Consider the following 20,090-nt stretch of genomic DNA (forward strand, 5'->3'; position numbering starts at 1 on the left):
ATTCTAAAGATGCCTACTGTGCCACGGTGACTGTGTTTAACATTCGGCGATTTTCAAAGATATACATAATTATCAACACGTTTCTAGTGTATTGAAAATCAGATTTTGGTAGGAATACAGTCATAGAAAGACATATGACTCTACTTGTCTGTTTGTTTTTCATTTAATACAAATTAATTTTGATGAATTAAACTGGTACGACTCTTAGGACTCGTGATAAACGACGATTAATTTTGTAATAATAAAATGAAAACGCTGGGTCACTCACGACGTCATTTGTAATTCATGTCAAAACCTGGGGAGGACCACACGCATCCGTGTTACTGTATACGTGCGCAATCGATACTCAATGATGCAGACAATACCGTTTGAATATACCGCCCTTATGTATGTACCTGCTTGACACATCTTGTCACTTGCGGGAAGATATACTATAGGCCTACCCTAATAGCTTACAATAGATACCCCACCGTAAATAGCTCTCTTCATTACCTCGCTGTGCCATTATATACGCGTAGTGTACGAACTTTTGAACCATATTTTGTTCAAAAACGATAGGAAGGACTGTTTTCAGCTAAAATGTTGGTTATCAGCAGATGCTTAATGATACCGGGAAGTGTTGCAGAAAGGTAAGCGTACTCTTTATTTATTCAAATTATCACATATCAATGAATTTAAATTGAAATCCAAAAGGAAATGTCAGGTCAAAATTCTCACCTTAGAATTATTGTGAAATAAAATCAAACCAAATTTAGGCTCCGCAAACAACGTCCAATTATTCCCATTGGCATGATTGGTGTTTGCTACAAGTGCATATAATATATTATGATTTGGGGCTAATTTGAGAAGAGTTTAATGCCTCGAGTTTCAAAATACACCAAGTGATGTTTTTTGATCAAAAACATCGGCAATTCAAGACTCTGTAAAAACAAATCAAGAATTTTCTGGGATAATTGCAACTAAGTATAATGAAAGTTATGATCTAAGCTACCAGATGCATCATTAATTTCCTGACTATGATATTTAGTTGTGGGAAAAGATTACTTTAATGTTTTGGCTGGATTATTTCCCGCCAAAATTTTCAACCAAAAAGAGCATGTAGCCTTAAAGCAATGCTTAGCCACAAGCTCCCACTGTGATTGCTTCTCATTTCAGAAAAATAAAAATACTCAATAACCTTCTTGAATTCGATCCAAGATCCAGACTCAATTAGTCATCTCAATTTCTTAATAATAATCAGTATAGATGTAAAGAAGCAATATTAATTTGTTAGCCATTGTACATATCTCATAAATGTTATTAGAATATCGACAGCAGAAAAACAATCATAGCATCTCCTTTTTAAGTGGGCGATAGCAAATTGTGATTCCAAAGTCCGCAATCAAAACAAAATTAGCTCATTAACCATATATCTCCGCAAGGCGTCGTTAAATTAATGATATTGCAATTAATTTTTTCACCAACGTAGATCGCTTCATGACATCTTCATATTAACAGTTACTTAACAGATTGCAATGAATGAAGATCGTTTTTAGAAAGGGATAACCAGACATCTTCTCTGGGATAGGCCTAACCAAGGAAATTATAATTAGCAGGAATAACCAATATTACACGATCACGAGTCTCTTTATCTGCTTATTATAATGCATTGAATTAATAAAGACCCAGGCCTAAAATGGAATCAACTGCCTGATATTAATAAACAAAAGAAATATGCATATCTAAGGCCTGCACATAATACTAGCTATCTTAATTTTACCAGATTATTTTTGTTTAGCCCTTATCAATTTATTTTCCCTAAACAAAGAGCGTTTTATATCATCACATAACGATGAATGTTAATTCTAATAAGATGACTTGGCGTCATGGGCGATGTCAATTCCAATAAGATGACTTTCACTAAAGTAATATCCATATTATTCAATACCATCTCGACCTCGAGCTTGAGCTTTCTTGCTACTTATCAACACTAAGATGTGTCCTTTCACTTGAAACTGATGAAATACAACTTTTATGCAATATTTATTCAAATGCTTTGCAATTAATGGTTGCACTTTAATGTTGTAATCATGTAGCTGACTTAAAGAAGGGGACTGGTGGTTATCTCGATGTATCTTTCTCCACCCACCAGTTCCAAGTACAGGTCAATAAAAACAGAAATACAAAAAAAACCTTTTTAATATTTCCTTTCTAATTTAAAAAAATATTATTTTACCCTTTCCTACTTTAAAAGTCACATGGCTTAAGACAACTTTATAGCAGAATGTGAAATATTTATTTATCTTTTCTGTTTTAAGTGTAAAAGAGAATCATTATAAATAAACATAATTTTTCACCAGGAGACAAGTAGAAAAAGTGATCCCGCCTGGGAATCGAACCCAGGACCTCAGGTTTACGAGACCTATGCCTTAACCACTGATTAGGCTAGTTGAAATTTGCGACGGCGAACTTGGTGAAAAATTATGTTTATTTATATATCATGCCACTGTTTTTCCATCATTATACCTGTGTCATGATAAAACAGTAAGAACAGTAAAGCCAATTTTGTATTGTTGTGTAATCGATGCATTCTTATAAACTTGATCATTGATTTGCATGTACAGACCTCTTCCCTAGTAATAGTGGCACAATTGTGATTTTACCCTTTCGTTGTTAACTAAACATACCTCGAGATTAAAACAAGCATATTGAACAGAACAAACGGCATTCAAGAGCTACGTCTCCGCCCTTGACATTGGTGTAAGCACTACAGTTGGTGATGTCACAACAGTATTTTCTAATTGCCAAAGAGGGCGCTTTTTACTTGCACATTTTTTTTTTTTTTGAGACAGGCTGTATATGAATTCTTTACTACTTAGCAATTACACGCATATTAATAATAGTTTTTACAGTTTAAAATGGTGTTGAATTATCTGCATTTATATGCATTGTTCCTCTCACTCCAACTCTAGGTAAACCGGGATATTTCTTTTCTCTGCAGTGGTATCGGATTTTTCCAAATTCTTGCTAATACCTTCACCAATCTCTTTCATCAGTACCGGTTTACCGATAGTAATGAGCTCTTCGTACTTTGTCGTCTTTATCATTAGCTTCATTTCTTGTCCTTGGAATGGTTCTTGATATGCTTCCTCTTTCTCCCGAGTTCCTGGATTCAACATCGTATATGTTTCGGGCCTGGGTTTTGGTAGCAAAGGTGGTGCATCTTGTGTATCTAGTCCTGGGTTCACAGTGTTTTGACCTTCCGTCTCCAATCCCTTGGATGTTTTGGGTTGCTCATAAACATCTTCATTCTCCTGAGTTTCTGACTCTAATTTCATATAAGAGTGAGGTTCTGCATACGCTCCTTCTTTTTCCCGAGATGTTAAATCCAATGCCATGTAAGGTTGTGGTGCCTTGAGTTCATCATCTTTTACCCTATATAATGTGAAACAAAGATTATACCACTGCTATAATATAGAGTGTGCAAAAAATAGTATCGCTACACTTATGTAAGAGGCAAATTTGTTATGAATTATCACTCCACGTTCCCACAAGTTTGCGCAAAACATTTCAGATATCACAATTCCATACGGCTTGATTTGAGACAAATATTCGCTACTCCAAAACGTTTTACTGCACTCCCCATTTGAAACTGTAATATTTATGTCAAACATGTAATCCAAATACCACATTTTGCCTCTCTGTATGTAATCAACTAAACACTTCAAAAAAGTAACTACCCCTTAATGAAAGAACATTATATTCAAAATGGAATCTCGTACGCCAATTTTGTAAAAAGCATTTGAAACAAAATTTATTTGTACGCATTATGACACCTCATGTTTTGCAATGGTTCCAATCTGGGAGGGCGAGTTAGCGCTAGCGGTAGTTCCCTCGCTTTGCCCCACTGAGGTCCCGGGTTCAAGCCCCGGCGCGGTCCAAGGACTCATGTGCACTTAGTTTATCCCGATTCCATGCGCGCTCTCGCAGGTTTTCTCCGGGATCTCCGGTTTCCTCCTGCTTTAAAAAAATCGGTGATTAGTTGTTTGATTATCAAAAACTTCCTTCACCCAATGGAATTTGGGGAGCTACAGAGATAATTGGTGGATGTTACAATCTAAGTGCGGATAGGTCTGCGCCTGAGGTTCGGCTGCAACTGGCCTAGATGATGCGATCTTATTGTGATGATTCACCATGGCAGCGAAATTACAGCGCTTTGAATCCTTCAAGGTCTAGCTGGAAAAAGGCGATATAAATCCGAAATTTATTAAATTTATTAATTAAATATTGATGTCGCATCGTACATTTAAATAAAGGTATACCAAGATTTGCTGAAAGTTGCAGTAAAATCCAATTGCTTTGTATTTATTTATATGGAAGGAAAGGTATTCGGCTCTGATTGGATTATTCTTTTTGTTTTGTGAATTTGGAGGAAGTCTAAACATGTGATAATCAATCAAACTTGGCATCAGTGGTCATCTTTGTTTCAACTCGACATTAAGGGCAGAGTAATGGGAGAGAACATGGACCTTTTCGAACTTCATTATTTCTGAATTGTATGTCCAAAGTATATAAAACTATACATTTTTGGAAAGGAAATGAGTCAAGGAATCCCATGGTGACGTCAGATTTGTTCAAAAATCTCGAGTTTTTGAAAAAATCACAAAAATTCACTTTTTTACCCCAATTTTTTTGTGACAACTTAGAAAAAAATCCGTTCGGAGTAAAAAAAATTCAGTTAGCTTTTCATGAAGAAGAGACATGAACTTAGGGAAGGTTTTTTTATTTTTTCCAAATTCGTCTCTTTTTTCGAAATATTGAAAAAAACATGTGAAAAAGCCATTTTGTCACTCTATTAAGCTAAAAATTGCACATAATGGTGTATATTTTTGTTTAAAACAAATATTTTGAAAAAATGAAAAAACCTTCCCTAGACTTTGATGTACTCTAAAGGATAGTGCAAAAAGTTTACACTTTGCTTGCATATTTTTCGAGTTATCTTGTCACAAAAATCGCGCAATATTGTCAAAAGTGAACTCTGAGAAATCGACGTTTTAGTAAAAAAATGTCAAAATTATGCATAAAACGTCCTTAAATTTTAAAACGGTAAGACTTTCACACTTGTAAAAGCTGTATCTGGTGCATGGTCTAAATATGCATCTTTTTGCACCAATGAATCTATAATCTCTGCTTTCAGTGCGCCAAAATTCAAAATAATTAAAAAATCTAAGTGGCATTTTGACTGCAAATTTTTGTTTTGTTTACACCACATTTGCTGGCGTTAACAACATACCGAATGCGTCTTGACTGCGTTGGACATACGCGCAGAGTTGCGCCGCGTCACGCGACGCGAATCGCGCGCGTAATCACAATATTTCGCATTCGCGCATTTCTGACTCATTATTTCCCGCCAATTTACTAAGCTGTCTTGAGCCATGTGACTTTTTAGAGTTGAAAAGAGTGAAATAAATCAAGCAAAAATACGAATAAATATTAGCAAGTTGTATTTTATCAGTTTCAAGTGAAAGAATACATCTTAGTGTTGATAAATATCAAAAAATCTCAAATTCGGTCGTGGACGAATGTGTCTTCCATTACTCTGGCCTTAAGTGAATAATGACCACTGGTGTGACATAATGAAAATTTTTATTGACTATTACATGTTTTGATGCCCTCCAAATGATTAAAAAGACAACCCCGAATAATCCAATGAGGGCTGAACAGATTTCCTTCAATGGATACTGAATACAAGCCAATTGGATTTTGTTGCAATTTTCAAATCTTGGGTGACTTTTCTTTAAATATAAGCTGCGACATAAATATTGGGACCATTGCAACAAAAGATCACAATGCGCAGAAATTCTATGCAAATACCAAATTTGACATAATTATGTTAATTATGTGTTTATACTTATTACGCTCTAAGTTCCTAATGGTACCTTTAAATGTTGATGTTATAATATCATAACCTGATTTAATTTATTATTAAATATACTTACGTGGAATTATTTTTCATGTGTCCTATAAAATATACAAGAACAAAAATGATAACCATTATTTTATAGTTGATATGTGTAAATGTATATTTGAATTTTGTACGATACGACTTTCACCCAAAAAATACAATTTCGTCATATATTTTGAGTAGTGTATATCAGATATGTTGTTAAGCTTACCCTTTCTTGCTCTCATCAGGAATATGCAAATTAGTATAAGAACAATCAAGCCAATCAGCACTACGATACCAATGGTGACTCCAGCCACAGTCCAACCTGACACTCGGCAAGAAGCTACTATTGAAAACAATAATAACATTAATTAAGCACGAATAAATTAATAAAAACTATGTTCATTCCAAAAATAACATTACAGTATGTTTCTTTGTTTTTTTAATTTCAAGGGTGTTCATGTTTTTGTTTGTTGTTTGTTTTTTCTCATTGAATGAAAGAAACAGAAATACTACCGTGATCGTTATTAGATACTAAACCATTTTTGTAACTAGATAAACGCAAAAAGAAATATTTATTATGTATTTATAACGATTGGTGCAAATAAAATAATATCATGTACCTTTCTCTTGAGTTTTCCACGTTGTTGTCGACAGAATTGCAGATATTGGATCTACTGTTGCAACTTTTAAATAGAGCAACAAAAAAGGACAAGTTAATTTACAAATATCCGATAGCTATTATTTTCATTGTAGTCAATAAGAATGGAGAATCCCGTGAGCGTTTTGAGATGAGATCCAGAATCGGCTTTAATAGACTTACCCTAACTTATTGCATAAGGATTCCGAGAAAGTATGGTTTGACCTGTCTGGGATATATGGTTCTGTAAGCAAAAAGGTCAAAGGTCGCAATTCGGACTATACAGGAATCAAAATCTAAAACACGCTCCGATTCTTATTTATGGTCTCAAATTGTACGATTTTTGATAGCAATTCAAATAAAGAAAGGTTTGCAACATCTAGGACGTCTCGTTAGATAGGTAACCTGGTGAAAGGTATGACATTTTTCCTTGTAACTCGGGACTATTCGTTAGGCCAAACTATACTTTCTCTGAATCATTACCAGAGGAATACTTTTGTGTGGTTTGAACCTATATAACGATACATCTTAGACGGAGCAAACTATTCTTGGTAAAATCTGACCATTTTTAGGCCTTGGCCCCCTATGAAGCCCACTATGTAAACTTTGACATTTCTGCTTATCACTCAAGAACCATACGTCCAGGGGCGTAACCAGACCTGACCTTCCGGGGGGGGGGGGGGGCAAGATTGTAAAATTTCCATATTTCTGAATAAAATCGTAGTATTTATGTGCGAGCGGCTTGCCGTTAAGCATTAAACTGGTGGGGTCCAGGTCCCTTTTCTCTTCTCCCGTCCTTTTTTTCTTCCCTCTTTTTTCTTTTCTTCTTTCCCCTTTTCTTCCCTCTTTTTCTCTTCTTTCCCTTTCTCTTCCCTCTTTTCTCTCACCTCTCCCTTTTCCCCTTCCCAATTTTTTTTGCTCTTCTTCCCAGTTTTTTGTGCCCAGGGGCAGCTTGCCCCCCGGCCACCCCACTGGTTACGCCACTGCATACGTCATAGATAGAATAAACTAATACCTTTTTCTAAATTGTTTTGACCAGTGAAATAATTTGGTGTGGTTTTAAAACAAAATCTGATCAGATTTGAAACTTGACCCCTGTATGTTCTTTTCGGGACATAACTCTTTTTGCAGCAAGATACACATTTTTCTTGTATTTCAGGGTCTTTAGCAGGGTTATAACTTGTTTTCAAGCCTTAATCACAGAAATGGACGACATATGAAGATCATACTTTTTGCAACTTTCTACGATATTGCTTTTAATTTGAAGAAAGTAAGTGAGCTTTATTACCCACCGTTTTGAAATATCCAGAACTGGAAATACATTTTATCCTGGAGATCAAATCCAGCATTGTTTTCTCACGAACCTTATAAGGATATTTTGGTTTAGATCGCCAACAGTTGCCCCGTCCAAATAAACATATATCGGAATGGAAACATGGCGACTTTCCAAAATCAATTTCAACTCTAATTTGGTAGTTCAATACTGTTGTTGTTGTTGTTTTTTAACCACTTGACCTCACCTTTAAAAGCGCCTATATCAGTTTCAGCATTTCCGCTTCCTATCTTGTTCGTCGCATTGCACCAAACACGAGTTCCGATCTCTACTTTATGAACAAAGCTGCAGTTATTCCCTTTGCACATTGGAATAATACCATATTCATGGTCTGTAGAGGAGACTACAATAATATACTGATTCACTTCCGGGTTAGCGTCGGATATACAAAAAACTGTGGAATCTTCATATTTTGCTAGAACATTCGGGTGATCTATTTGAAATAAATAAATGATTCTTAACTTGTTTGGTGGTTTGGTGGTGGTAAATGGGTGGTAGTGCTATATACATTTTAATTCTGTACAACTACCCCTGACGTATGATGTAAACACAAGAGTAGTGATCATTTACAAACATTTAATTGAAGCAGATTTCTATATAATAGAGATATTGTAATCAAAATATGTATCGCTGCTGCCAATAAAACAATTAACACCATGGGGCTGAGGCTATCACCTTGTTTGTTTATAGCATGTAAAGACGGGCCTATCTTAAGCCTTGAACATTATTATTGCTAACGCTCTTATGCGGCCCATACACGATCAATTTGATTAATCAATATCAAAGACCCTAGATACGAGAGTGGATACACAATCTACCATTGTGCACTGTACACACGAACATCAATAGTGATTTTATTGCCCAACCGTCAATAAAATCAAACTAGATTAGATCTCTTCAATAATATTGAAGAGAAATATTATTTTGTATCCAGTCCTGCATCTAGGGTCCCCAATATTGATCAATCAAATTGATCGTGTATGGGCCGCATTAAGATGCCACTTGATGGGGAAATGAGGATGTCAATCAGTCACTCACATTTGACAGATATAATTGATAAAGTCTGCACAAAATGTAACTCAGCTGTTATAAAAACGCCTATAGATTCAGAACTAATAATTGTTTTCACAATATTTCAACATAGAGAGAAGGATGATTTATTTACACGCATTTTGATACCCCATTCGTCAAATGTCGTTCAATATTAACAACACAGTAGTGCTTTTACAGAAAAAATACCCGAATTTAAAAGTTGCATTTTACAGCGATCAATGATTATAATACTAGCACTGTAAACACGTATAGCCCGCCATTATCTTCGCGCTTACTTCAAATCAATACAAATAACTGCAGCTTTTAAATTGGGGTACTTTTCTTTCGAAACACTGCTGTATTGTCAATATTGAACAAAATTGACAAATGGGGTATCAAAATGCGCGTAAATAAATCATCCTTCTCTTTATGTTGAAATATTGTGAAAACAATTATTAGTTCTGAATCTATATAGGCGTATTTATAACAGCTGAGTTACATTTTGTGCATACTTAGTTGGATTACTTACACTGAATATTCAATGTAACTACATCTTCTTTGCTCGGTGCTACATCTTGTCCAGTTGTTACACATCTTAGTTGTCCTTTGTTGTATTCTTTAATTGCAATATATTGCAGAATGCTGACGGTATCAAATGTCCCATCACCATTAGACGTGTTACTTTGACTAACACCTGTTATGATTCTATATTCAGATCCGTGCTGCGTTCGATGATACCACCATATATCTACAGCTGGTTTTGCTCTTGTTGCTGTACAAGTAACATCCGACGATTGACCATCTGTTATTGTGATTAAGGTTACATCGGTGCCATGTTCGGTTATATTACAAGAGTCAACAGGTACTAATATTGAATATGCAAGAAAACATGAAAAAAAAACACTTTTAAACTCTATCAATGACAAAGTGACGTTAATATCTTTCCTTTCTCATATAGTGTGACCTGATGTGATATCTATTTACATTTATTTATTTATTTATTTATATTATTATTAGTGAAATTACCACATCGTAATACAAATTTGTTTCGTATGGATGGTTTCACCCATCCACACTCGTCAGTTGCAATGTGTAAAATGACAAAGAATATGTCTTGAGTTCTGATGCGCGCGCAAGAGGAATTAACGCAACCGCGTATCTTAAAGCTGCGCAACACAATACGCGTCTTAAGTGCGTATCCATGTCTGGGCCTACTTATTGCTAAACATGCTAAAAGAGCGACTTATTTATAGTTACACAGTAAATGTTTTTTTCTATGCCTGCAGCCACTTGCTAGTTCGTTTCTGTGGTTCAAGGTTGCCATTTGTGGTTTAGTTATAATAAAGTATTTCTCAGTAATGCATAGATTGCATTTTTTGCTGCTGGTAGAGTACGATTTACTTCGAGCAATAATTCTCCATTTGATGGAATATGATACTTTCTTATCATTAAGGTTCCAGATGTAGTTGCTCAGAGCGGTGGCGTATCTTTGATTTACATTTTGAAGGTACTGTTATGGACATTGAATCTTGTTTTAAATGGGCCTTCTGTAAGTCCAACATATGTCTCTTCCTTGCGGTTGTCTGCCCTTGTAACCGTCGCTTGATATATTACTCCCGATATCAGGCAATTTCCATCAAGAGGGCACAATTTGTTTTTGCAGTTGCAATTAGTGGTGTTTTGTGTCGAAGCCAAAGATGTTTTCGCAGATTGCATCACATATTTGTTGTGTCCTGATATAAGTTGCTGCATGTTGGGCATGCAACTATAACTTATCTTTACGGTGTTTCTATTTAGAATCTTGTTGAGCTGGTGATCTGGAGGAAACATTTATCTAGTAGGCTGAGAAACTTCTTTCCAACATTGGTAGAAACGGTATCGCTGTACGGCGGATTGAACCATGTAATGTTCCGTTTACGTCTGCGTTTATTTGTTTGCTGATTGCTATTTTGGCCAGCAGGGTTGTATTTCAGTTCGTAATTGTATCCACTCTTCTTTAAGGCTTCCTGGTATGGTGGAGTTGCGGCGTTAAAGATATCTTCGGTGAACGATATATTTGACAATCTTTTGCTGATGCTTTCGGGGATATTCCTTATTACAGAAGGTGGATGATTACTTTCTTTGTGGACGTATAAGATGGTGTTGTTAGGTTTCATATAAGGTTTGTAGGTACTTGTTCTTAGGTCCATTGTGATATCTAAAAAGTCAACGGATTTCTTGTTGGCTTCGATGGTGATTTTAAGGCCATTGTTTGCAAAGATTTTGCATATCTCTTTCTTGATAAGTTCAACCTGTCGGGATGTTTTTGAGCAGGTTGCTAGGCCATCGTCTCTATATAGTCCGACTTCGATATCTAGATGTTGAAGTTTGGATAAAATGTATAATCCTACTAGCTCACATGTTTCTGCCCCATCGAAGCTACCCATTGTAACATCGAATTTAGTGTTACTTCGTTTGCACCAAGGGATTTTGTCGTCATACAGTAGTGATTCTTTAGCATGAAGGATGATATTCTTATCCTGTTGTGTAATGCTAACGTAGGTAGAGGCAAATTCGATGGCTTTCAATAATAAGTCTTTGGTGATGGAAGGGTAGAATTCGCAAATGTCAAAGCATATAAATGATTTGTTGTTCTTATCATCTATGTTATTGAACCATTCAGTCACCTCGTTGGTATTCTTCCATTGGTTTAGTGGGCACTTACTTAGAACTTTCTGGTTGATTCCTTCCAGGATTTGTTTACTTATCTTTCCAAGTTCCGATTTAGTGGGATTGATAAGTCTGCATGTTGGTTTATTAGAGAAGTTTGGCTTATGGTCTTTTAAAGATATAAAAGCTTGGTTTTGTGCCGTAACATCGATGCGGTTGTCAAGGTCTAATTCAGTAGCGATCTTTTTGTCCTTCATGATGATGTTATGTTTGGTAACTGCATTTGATTTCTTATATGACTTTGTAATATTTTCTTCCAAAAGCTTGTTATATTGTTCAGGTTTTAGCTTGAAGAAGTTAGTTGTCTTATCGGCAGCAATGAACAGTTTCTCGTCTTCTTTAATCTTTCTTGAGTCACTCTGTAGATTACTTTGGAACTGTTTATCATGTTTATGCGGTTGTTTAAATTTGATATTCTGCACTATATCCAACATACCGTCTTCGAAGTTTTTCAGTTCTGGTATCGGTGGAGGAGACTTCGTTGATCTGAATCCGTATGTTTCCTTCTGGTTCGGTCTTGTCACAGGGTGGAGAAAGAAGAAGGTTTTCCATCGTACTGCTCTTATAAATTTTTCTGTCTTTGCAATAAGGCACTTTAAGTAATCTTTAATCCCTCTGCGTTGATAAGTTATAGTTGCATGCCCAACATGCAGCAACTTATATCAGGACACAACAAATATGTGATGCAATCTGCGAAAACATCTTTGGCTTCGACACAAAACACCACTAATTGCAACTGCAAAACAAATTGTGCCCTCTTGATGGAAATTGCCTGATATCGGGAGTAGTATATCAAGCGACGGTTACAAGGGCAGACAACCGCAAGGAAGAGACATATGTTGGACTTACAGAAGGCCCATTTAAAACAAGATTCAATGTCCATAACAGTACCTTCAAAATGTAAATCAAAGATACGCCACCGCTCTGAGCAACTACATCTGGAACCTTAATGATAAGAAAGTATCATATTCCATCAAATGGAGAATTATTGCTCGAAGTAAATCGTACTCTACCAGCAGCAAAAAATGCAATCTATGCATTACTGAGAAATACTTTATTATAACTAAACCACAAATGGCAACCTTGAACCACAGAAACGAACTAGCAAGTGGCTGCAGGCATAGAAAAAAACATTTACTGTGTAACTATAAATAAGTCGCTCTTTTAGCATGTTTAGCAATAAGTAGGCCCAGACATGGATACGCACTTAAGACGCGTATTGTGTTGCGCAGCTTTAAGATACGCGGTTGCGTTAATTCCTCTTGCGCGCGCATCAAAACTCAAGACATATTCTTTGTCATTTTACACATTGCAACTGACGAGTGTGGATGGGTGAAACCATCCATACGAAACAAATTTGTATTACGATGTGGTAATTTCACTAATAATAATATATTTCGCTCCTATATTTTATAGTTGAGCACTTTATCTAGTGATGGTTTCACTATAATTTCTTACTATAATATTGCTCCTCTTATGTTGAGCACTTTCGGAACCACCATGGAACAAGTGAACTTTGGATACTCGACCAAGAATATTCCAGCGCCAACGCAGAGGGATTACTTAAAGTGCCTTATTGCAAAGACAGAAAAATTTATAAGAGCAGTACGATGGAAAACCTTCTTCTTTCTCCACCCTGTGACAAGACCGAACCAGAAGGAAACATACGGATTCAGATCAACGAAGTCTCCTCCACCGATACCAGAACTGAAAAACTTCGAAGACGGTATGTTGGATATAGTGCAGAATATCAAATTTAAACAACCGCATAAACATGATAAACAGTTCCAAAGTAATCTACAGAGTGACTCAAGAAAGATTAAAGAAGACGAGAAACTGTTCATTGCTGCCGATAAGACAACTAACTTCTTCAAGCTAAAACCTGAACAATATAACAAGCTTTTGGAAGAAAATATTACAAAGTCATATAAGAAATCAAATGCAGTTACCAAACATAACATCATCATGAAGGACAAAAAGATCGCTACTGAATTAGACCTTGACAACCGCATCGATGTTACGGCACAAAACCAAGCTTTTATATCTTTAAAAGACCATAAGCCAAACTTCTCTAATAAACCAACATGCAGACTTATCAATCCCACTAAATCGGAACTTGGAAAGATAAGTAAACAAATCCTGGAAGGAATCAACCAGAAAGTTCTAAGTAAGTGCCCACTAAACCAATGGAAGAATACCAACGAGGTGACTGAATGGTTCAATAACATAGATGATAAGAACAACAAATCATTTATATGCTTTGACATTTGCGAATTCTACCCTTCCATCACCAAAGACTTATTATTGAAAGCCATCGAATTTGCCTCTACCTACGTTAGCATTACACAACAGGATAAGAATATCATCCTTCATGCTAAAGAATCACTACTGTATGACGACAAAATCCCTTGGTGCAAACGAAGTAACACTAAATTCGATGTTACAATGGGTAGCTTCGATGGGGCAGAAACATGTGAGCTAGTAGGATTATACATTTTATCCAAACTTCAACATCTAGATATCGAAGTCGGACTATATAGAGACGATGGCCTAGCAACCTGCTCAAAAACATCCCGACAGGTTGAACTTATCAAGAAAGAGATATGCAAAATCTTTGCAAACAATGGCCTTAAAATCACCATCGAAGCCAACAAGAAATCCGTTGACTTTTAGATATCACAATGGACCTAAGAACAAGTACCTACAAACCTTATATGAAACCTAACAACACCATCTTATACGTCCACAAAGAAAGTAATCATCCACCTTCTGTAATAAGGAATATCCCCGAAAGCATCAGCAAAAGATTGTCAAATATATCGTCCACCGAAGATATCTTTAACGCCGCAACTCCACCATACCAGGAAGCCTTAAAGAAGAGTGGATACAATTACGAACTGAAATACAACCCTGCTGGCCAAAATAGCAATCAGCAAACAAATAAACGCAGACGTAAACGGAACATTACATGGTTCAATCCGCCGTACAGCGATACCGTTTCTACCAATGTTGGAAAGAAGTTTCTCAGCCTACTAGATAAATGTTTCCTCCAGATCACCAGCTCAACAAGATTCTAAATAGAAACACCGTAAAGATAAGTTATAGTTGCATGCCCAACATGCAGCAACTTATATCAGGACACAACAAATATGTGATGCAATCTGCGAAAACATCTTTGGCTTCGACACAAAACACCACTAATTGCAACTGCAAAAACAAATTGTGCCCTCTTGATGGAAATTGCCTGATATCGGGAGTAATATATCAAGCGACGGTTACAAGGGCAGACAACCGCAAGGAAGAGACATATGTTGGACTTACAGAAGGCCCATTTAAAACAAGATTCAATGTCCATAACAGTACCTTCAAAAATGTAAATCAAAGATACGCCACCGCTCTGAGCAACTACATCTGGAACCTTAATGATAAGAAAGTATCATATTCCATCAAATGGAGAATTATTGCTCGAAGTAAATCGTACTAAAAAAAAAAAAAAATGCAATCTATGCATTACTGAGAAATACTTTATTATAACTAAACCACAAATGGCAACCTTGAACCACAGAAACGAACTAGCAAGTGGCTGCAGGCATAGAAAAAAACATTTACTGTGTAACTATAAATAAGTCGCTCTTTTAGCATGTTTAGCAATAAGTAGGCCCAGACATGGATACGCACTTAAGACGCGTATTGTGTTGCGCAGCTTTAAGATACGCGGTTGCGTTAATTCCTCTTGCGCGCGCATCAAAACTCAAGACATATTCTTTGTCATTTTACACATTGCAACTGACGAGTGTGGATGGGTGAAACCATCCATACGAAACAAATTTGTATTACGATGTGGTAATTTCACTAATAATAATATATTTCGCTCCTATATTTTATAGTTGAGCACTTTATCTAGTGATGGTTTCACTATAATTTCTTACTATTTATTTATTTATTTATTTATTTATTTATTTATTTATTTATTTATTTTTATTTATTTATTTATTTATTTATTTATTTATTTATTTATTTATTTATTTATTTATTTATTTATTTATTTATTTATTCATTTATTTATTTATTTAGCTCAATCGATAAGGTGTTCGACTATGATGCGAGAGGTTGCGGGTTCGAACCCTGGCGGTGCCTATAGTACGCTCTCATGGAAAAATTGAGTTAGCTTGAAATTCCCCTGGACAAGGAACTCACTGCTAATTTTGTCTCGTTGTAACCCGTACGAAACTCGGGGAGCTGATCCTGGTTGTGAAGGTTGTTTGTGGAATGTATAGGGTGTCCTCTCTTGAAGCAGCAAAGTCCCTGAATTGTTGTTTAATGGTTTATGGAATGATGAGGGGCCGTAGTGGTCAGCGACAACCTGTAAAGTGTGCTAAGGCTTGTGGATCAACGTTTGGGCGCTGTGCATGTGTGTAGCGCATTGTAAATCATTGCGGTTTTTTTATTATTATTATTTATTTACATTACATTTACCTGTAACGTAAATACTTGTTTTATCGACATCGTGACCCACACCAAGTACTAATTCACACCAGTAGGTCCCTTCATCGTGAAGCTGCACGGGATTTATCGCAAGCTTGGATTTGTTTCTGTCGTATGACATCTGGTAGGCAGTGGTGTTGTACGGAGAGAAATGTCCGATGCCTTCAAAATAATCCCATCTTGCAATTTTTCTGGCGTTTGTTAAACTCGTACCAAAACGCCACCATAATTGTGACACAATGTCATTTTGTGACAAGTTTAAGGTGCACGTAAATATGATACCGGAACCGTCGACAGGATCAAATGGGTCAGTAGAGAGTAACACATTTCCCGCTTCTGTGAACTTTTCTGAAAAACAGTGATGATCATAATTTGTCTAATTACATCTGAACATTTTCTAGCCAAAATGTGATCATCAATTATCTCATTCTATTTAAACTAAACTTTTACTAACGAATAGCATTTACTAACCCCTTAAAATGAACAATATTGGACAAAATGTAGATGTGTTTTGTTTTTGTTTTGCTTCTTTTTATTTGTCCTAAAAAAGGCACCGTCAACATATCAGTAGCATCAGGCTTATCGTACAACTCGAAAATGTCTGGCCCAAGACCTCCGTCGGTTTGTGCTTAATTCGTACACAAACGAAGTGTCAAATTCAAGAACATACAGGTTGTCCCAAAAAATCCAGAACCCTCATTGCGCCCTCTTTTTCTCCTATTTTAGAAAAGTTGATCAGATATATTTTGGTATGTAAAGAAACCTTTAATCGTTAGCTTTAATAAACCGAAAACAAATTGGTACCATGAATGAATATCAAACATTCCCCATTGATAACTTTATTTAAGGAATGTGCTTTACTGGTGGGCTTATGAGCTATGGATTGTGTTAAGTGTCATTAATCTGTGGACAAAATGGATGTGGGGTGGGACTTCTTTTGCTATACTTGCAATTACTTATTTTTTCTTGGTTATTTATGCCTTTTTGTTATATTATGTTTCTTACTTTCTTACTTTGTTGTTTCTTGTTTTCTTTTTATTTACAACATAAGTTATTTTTCCTTTTGAGATAGCCCTGAAAAAGGCTGTTTCGTTTGTCTTTAGCTCTTCTGAAGTGAATTTACTATGCTGCTCTCCACTCTACCCGGTTGCCTCCTTGACGAATACAGGTTTTAAGCCTTGGTTCTCATTGCTTCAATTTAATTGCCATCCTTGTGCGCCGGATACTTGCGAATGCAGCAGTAATACGGTTGCGAAGATCTTGGAGGTTAGCTGGTGGTCCTCCCTTTGGATTTTGCCCCAATGGAAGAAATAAAGTGGTGTGAGGTCTGGTGATCTTGCATGCCACTCCACAACCAAACCCCACACGTGGACAGAGTGTAAAACGGGTATGTCTTCAACAGATATGAGCCGATTGAAATAATTGTTTTGGTTTATTAAAGCTTTCTTTATATACCTAAATGTATTTGATCAACTTTTCACAAAATTGAGAAAAAAGGGCACAATGGTTTTTTTGGGGGGGACACTCTGTATCTTCTGTTACCAAATTTAGGATGTCTGTTTTATTGCACGTCTTACGAAAAATGGCAGCTTATAAAAGTGAGTAAATGGTGTATATAAACACCCAAAACATAAAATACTTCCGTAACAAAAATGTACATGTAATGACGGCTTAGAAGCATGTCAAATCTGAGTAGGGACGAATGACCCATTATGTGTGCATGGAATAATGTTGCTTGCTCTGCACTATCCGTTCTTTTCACCATACCATAAATACGTGCATTTATGATACTAGATACCTAGAGCTTTTATTAGACTTCCAAATAATATTCGTCGTATTCACAACTATTTGATATAATCTCATTAGGTGTCCAAACCAACTTGGTATTCTTGCTTTGTTACACTCCATTTGTTTTGTTTAGTTATTTTGACCATAGCTTATTCCTGTATTTTTGGTACTACATTAGCTACCTTGAGTTTTTATTAGATTTCTATATACTTTGTCGAAGTCGCGACAAGTTGGTGCCGGCTAGTCGACTACTAAAATTCTGAAGGCGTGCAACCCTACTAAATATTATATACCGATAGAGAATAGCAATATAACATGCATTATATATGTACGTTTTGAACCTCTAAGCTAACTTAGAGGTGAAAACAAAAAATGTCATTTCAATAAACGTATTGCCTAACACTGCAAGCCACAATAAAGATTTTTCCCCTCAAATAACAGTTCACTAACATCACTAATATTATGGATTAGTGGTACAAAATATGCTTTGATTTTGCTTACCGTGTGCTTCATACAGCATAATAGCTGTAATAATAACAAATACTGATAGCTCCATTGCTTGGCAAGTTTCTAATGTAATTCTAATTCACACTATTCGGGAAATTTAACATATGGTCCTCCGGAACACACAAAAGTGTGTTCACCTGTAAAATGCTTCCTCTACTGACAGTTTAATGACATTGCTAATTTTTTCTCTTGAGTTTTCACACCCACATTATATATCAACACATAAACCCACACACCCCAGTACACCCCCTACTTTACACACCACATTACATATAGTCAATATATTCACTAAACCTAAACCATACACGATTACACCCAAACACTCACCCACTAACGCGCACACCCCATACCCTCCTGCTTCCCCCACATGTTTCTAACACACACCCTCACAAATATTTGGATATTTGGATGTTATCAGTATATTTTTGTAAACTACGGGTGGCCACGTAACCTACGCTACGCGTTCTAGACTGGCATTCTCGTCTCTTTTCTATGATATTCCATTCACTTCCTATCATAATCATTATTATTATCAATATTACTATTATTATTATTTTCATTATTATTGTTATCATTATTATTATTATGTATATTTGTGAATTTGTATGTTGAGATGGAACCAAAAATAAATAAATGAACTAAATTCCAAAGTGCTGTACACCTGCTGTAATATCACGCGCTCATAATGCACTTTTTCATTTGTCCTTGAACATGCAAACAAGCTGATCACAGTATTCAGAGGTTGTTGTTTAACTCAATATATCGAGGTGTTTTTTTTTCAATTCATGACTAAAAAAATAAGATTTTGTTTTCTATTCCTATTATCAATATTAATGGGTGAGGTATGAACGTTTGGACAGTATTTATTGTGGGACATTAGAGCACATCAGACATATCGAATTCCATTCTGAATACGAAGAATGTCTTTCTGATATCAAATAATTTTTGATTTTTTTAAAATTCGCAATGTAATACACATTTATGGATTTATGATTAAAAATTGATATTTTTGATATTTAAGTAAACTTTATAAATCTGATGATTTATACTTAAAGTGTATGTATCAATTGAAAATTTTGACCTTTCGTATCGAAGAATTGTTTCCCAAAACACCAAAAAAGTAGGTCTTTTTTGGGGAAAAAATCCATATCTTCAATATGAAAAATTTTCAATTGATCGTCGGCTTTTCCTCCGAGCTACATATACTTTAAGAATATGTCATTGAATTTATAAAATTTACTTCGAGGACTTATATATCAAAAATGTGAAAAATATCAAATTTTAATATTTGTCATAAAATTTTTATTATATCGTGAATTTCAAAAATGAAAATTATTTGATATCAGAAAGACATTCTTCGTATTCAGAATGCAATTCGATATGTCTGATGTGCTCTCATGTCCCACAAAAATACTGTCGAAACGCTCAAAACGCTCATTCCAGATCCCTTAATACTAGACAAAGATCTTACTACAAGCTAAGTTTTATGCAATTATTCGAGAGGCAGCTCATAGTACGGAATTGACGTGACGTCGACGTCTACGTCTACGGGGACTGTTTGAACAATTTGCGCAATCAATACATAGACGGAACTATTATACAGATGAGATTTAATGTAGGAAATGCAGGGAAGGTTCGCACCTTTCAAAGAAATCGTAGATCCTACACAC

General features: G+C 35.7%; 1 protein-coding gene across 2 annotated transcripts; it reads right to left on the reverse strand.

Moving 5' to 3' along the window:
• Nucleotides 1-1,414: 1,414 nt before the first annotated feature.
• LOC140170387 (uncharacterized) lies at nucleotides 1,415-19,168 on the reverse strand. 2 transcript variants are annotated; one of them, XM_072193765.1, is made up of 8 exons: nucleotides 18,415-19,168; nucleotides 16,117-16,473; nucleotides 9,461-9,796; nucleotides 8,087-8,332; nucleotides 6,550-6,612; nucleotides 6,156-6,269; nucleotides 5,979-6,000; nucleotides 1,415-3,414 (listed from the first exon to the last, which is right to left on the reverse strand). In XM_072193765.1, exons 1-8 carry the CDS (start codon nucleotides 18,467-18,469, stop codon nucleotides 2,937-2,939), a joined length of 1,671 nt encoding a protein of 556 aa, XP_072049866.1. In that variant the 5' UTR covers nucleotides 18,470-19,168; the 3' UTR covers nucleotides 1,415-2,936. The 2 variants fall into 2 exon arrangements, with proteins under 2 accessions (XP_072049866.1, XP_072049865.1); XM_072193764.1 differs by having other exon boundaries at nucleotides 6,156-6,272.
• Between the last annotated feature and the right edge of the window lie 922 nt (nucleotides 19,169-20,090).

Source organism: Amphiura filiformis, chromosome 14 (genome assembly GCF_039555335.1).
Source record: "Amphiura filiformis chromosome 14, Afil_fr2py, whole genome shotgun sequence".
NCBI lineage: Eukaryota > Metazoa > Echinodermata > Ophiuroidea > Amphilepidida > Amphiuridae > Amphiura > Amphiura filiformis.

Coding starts and splice junctions, on each gene's coding strand:
- LOC140170387 (XM_072193764.1), bottom strand. CDS start 18,469: ATGGAGCTATCAGTATTTGTTATTATTACAGCTATTATGCTGTATGAA. Junction 9,797..16,116: donor AACAAGTATTTACGTTACAG/GTAAATGTAATG, acceptor ATTCAATATTAG/TACCTGTTGACTCTTGTAAT. Junction 3,415..5,978: donor CACATGAAAAATAATTCCAC/GTAAGTATATTT, acceptor CACATTATATAG/GGTAAAAGATGATGAACTCA.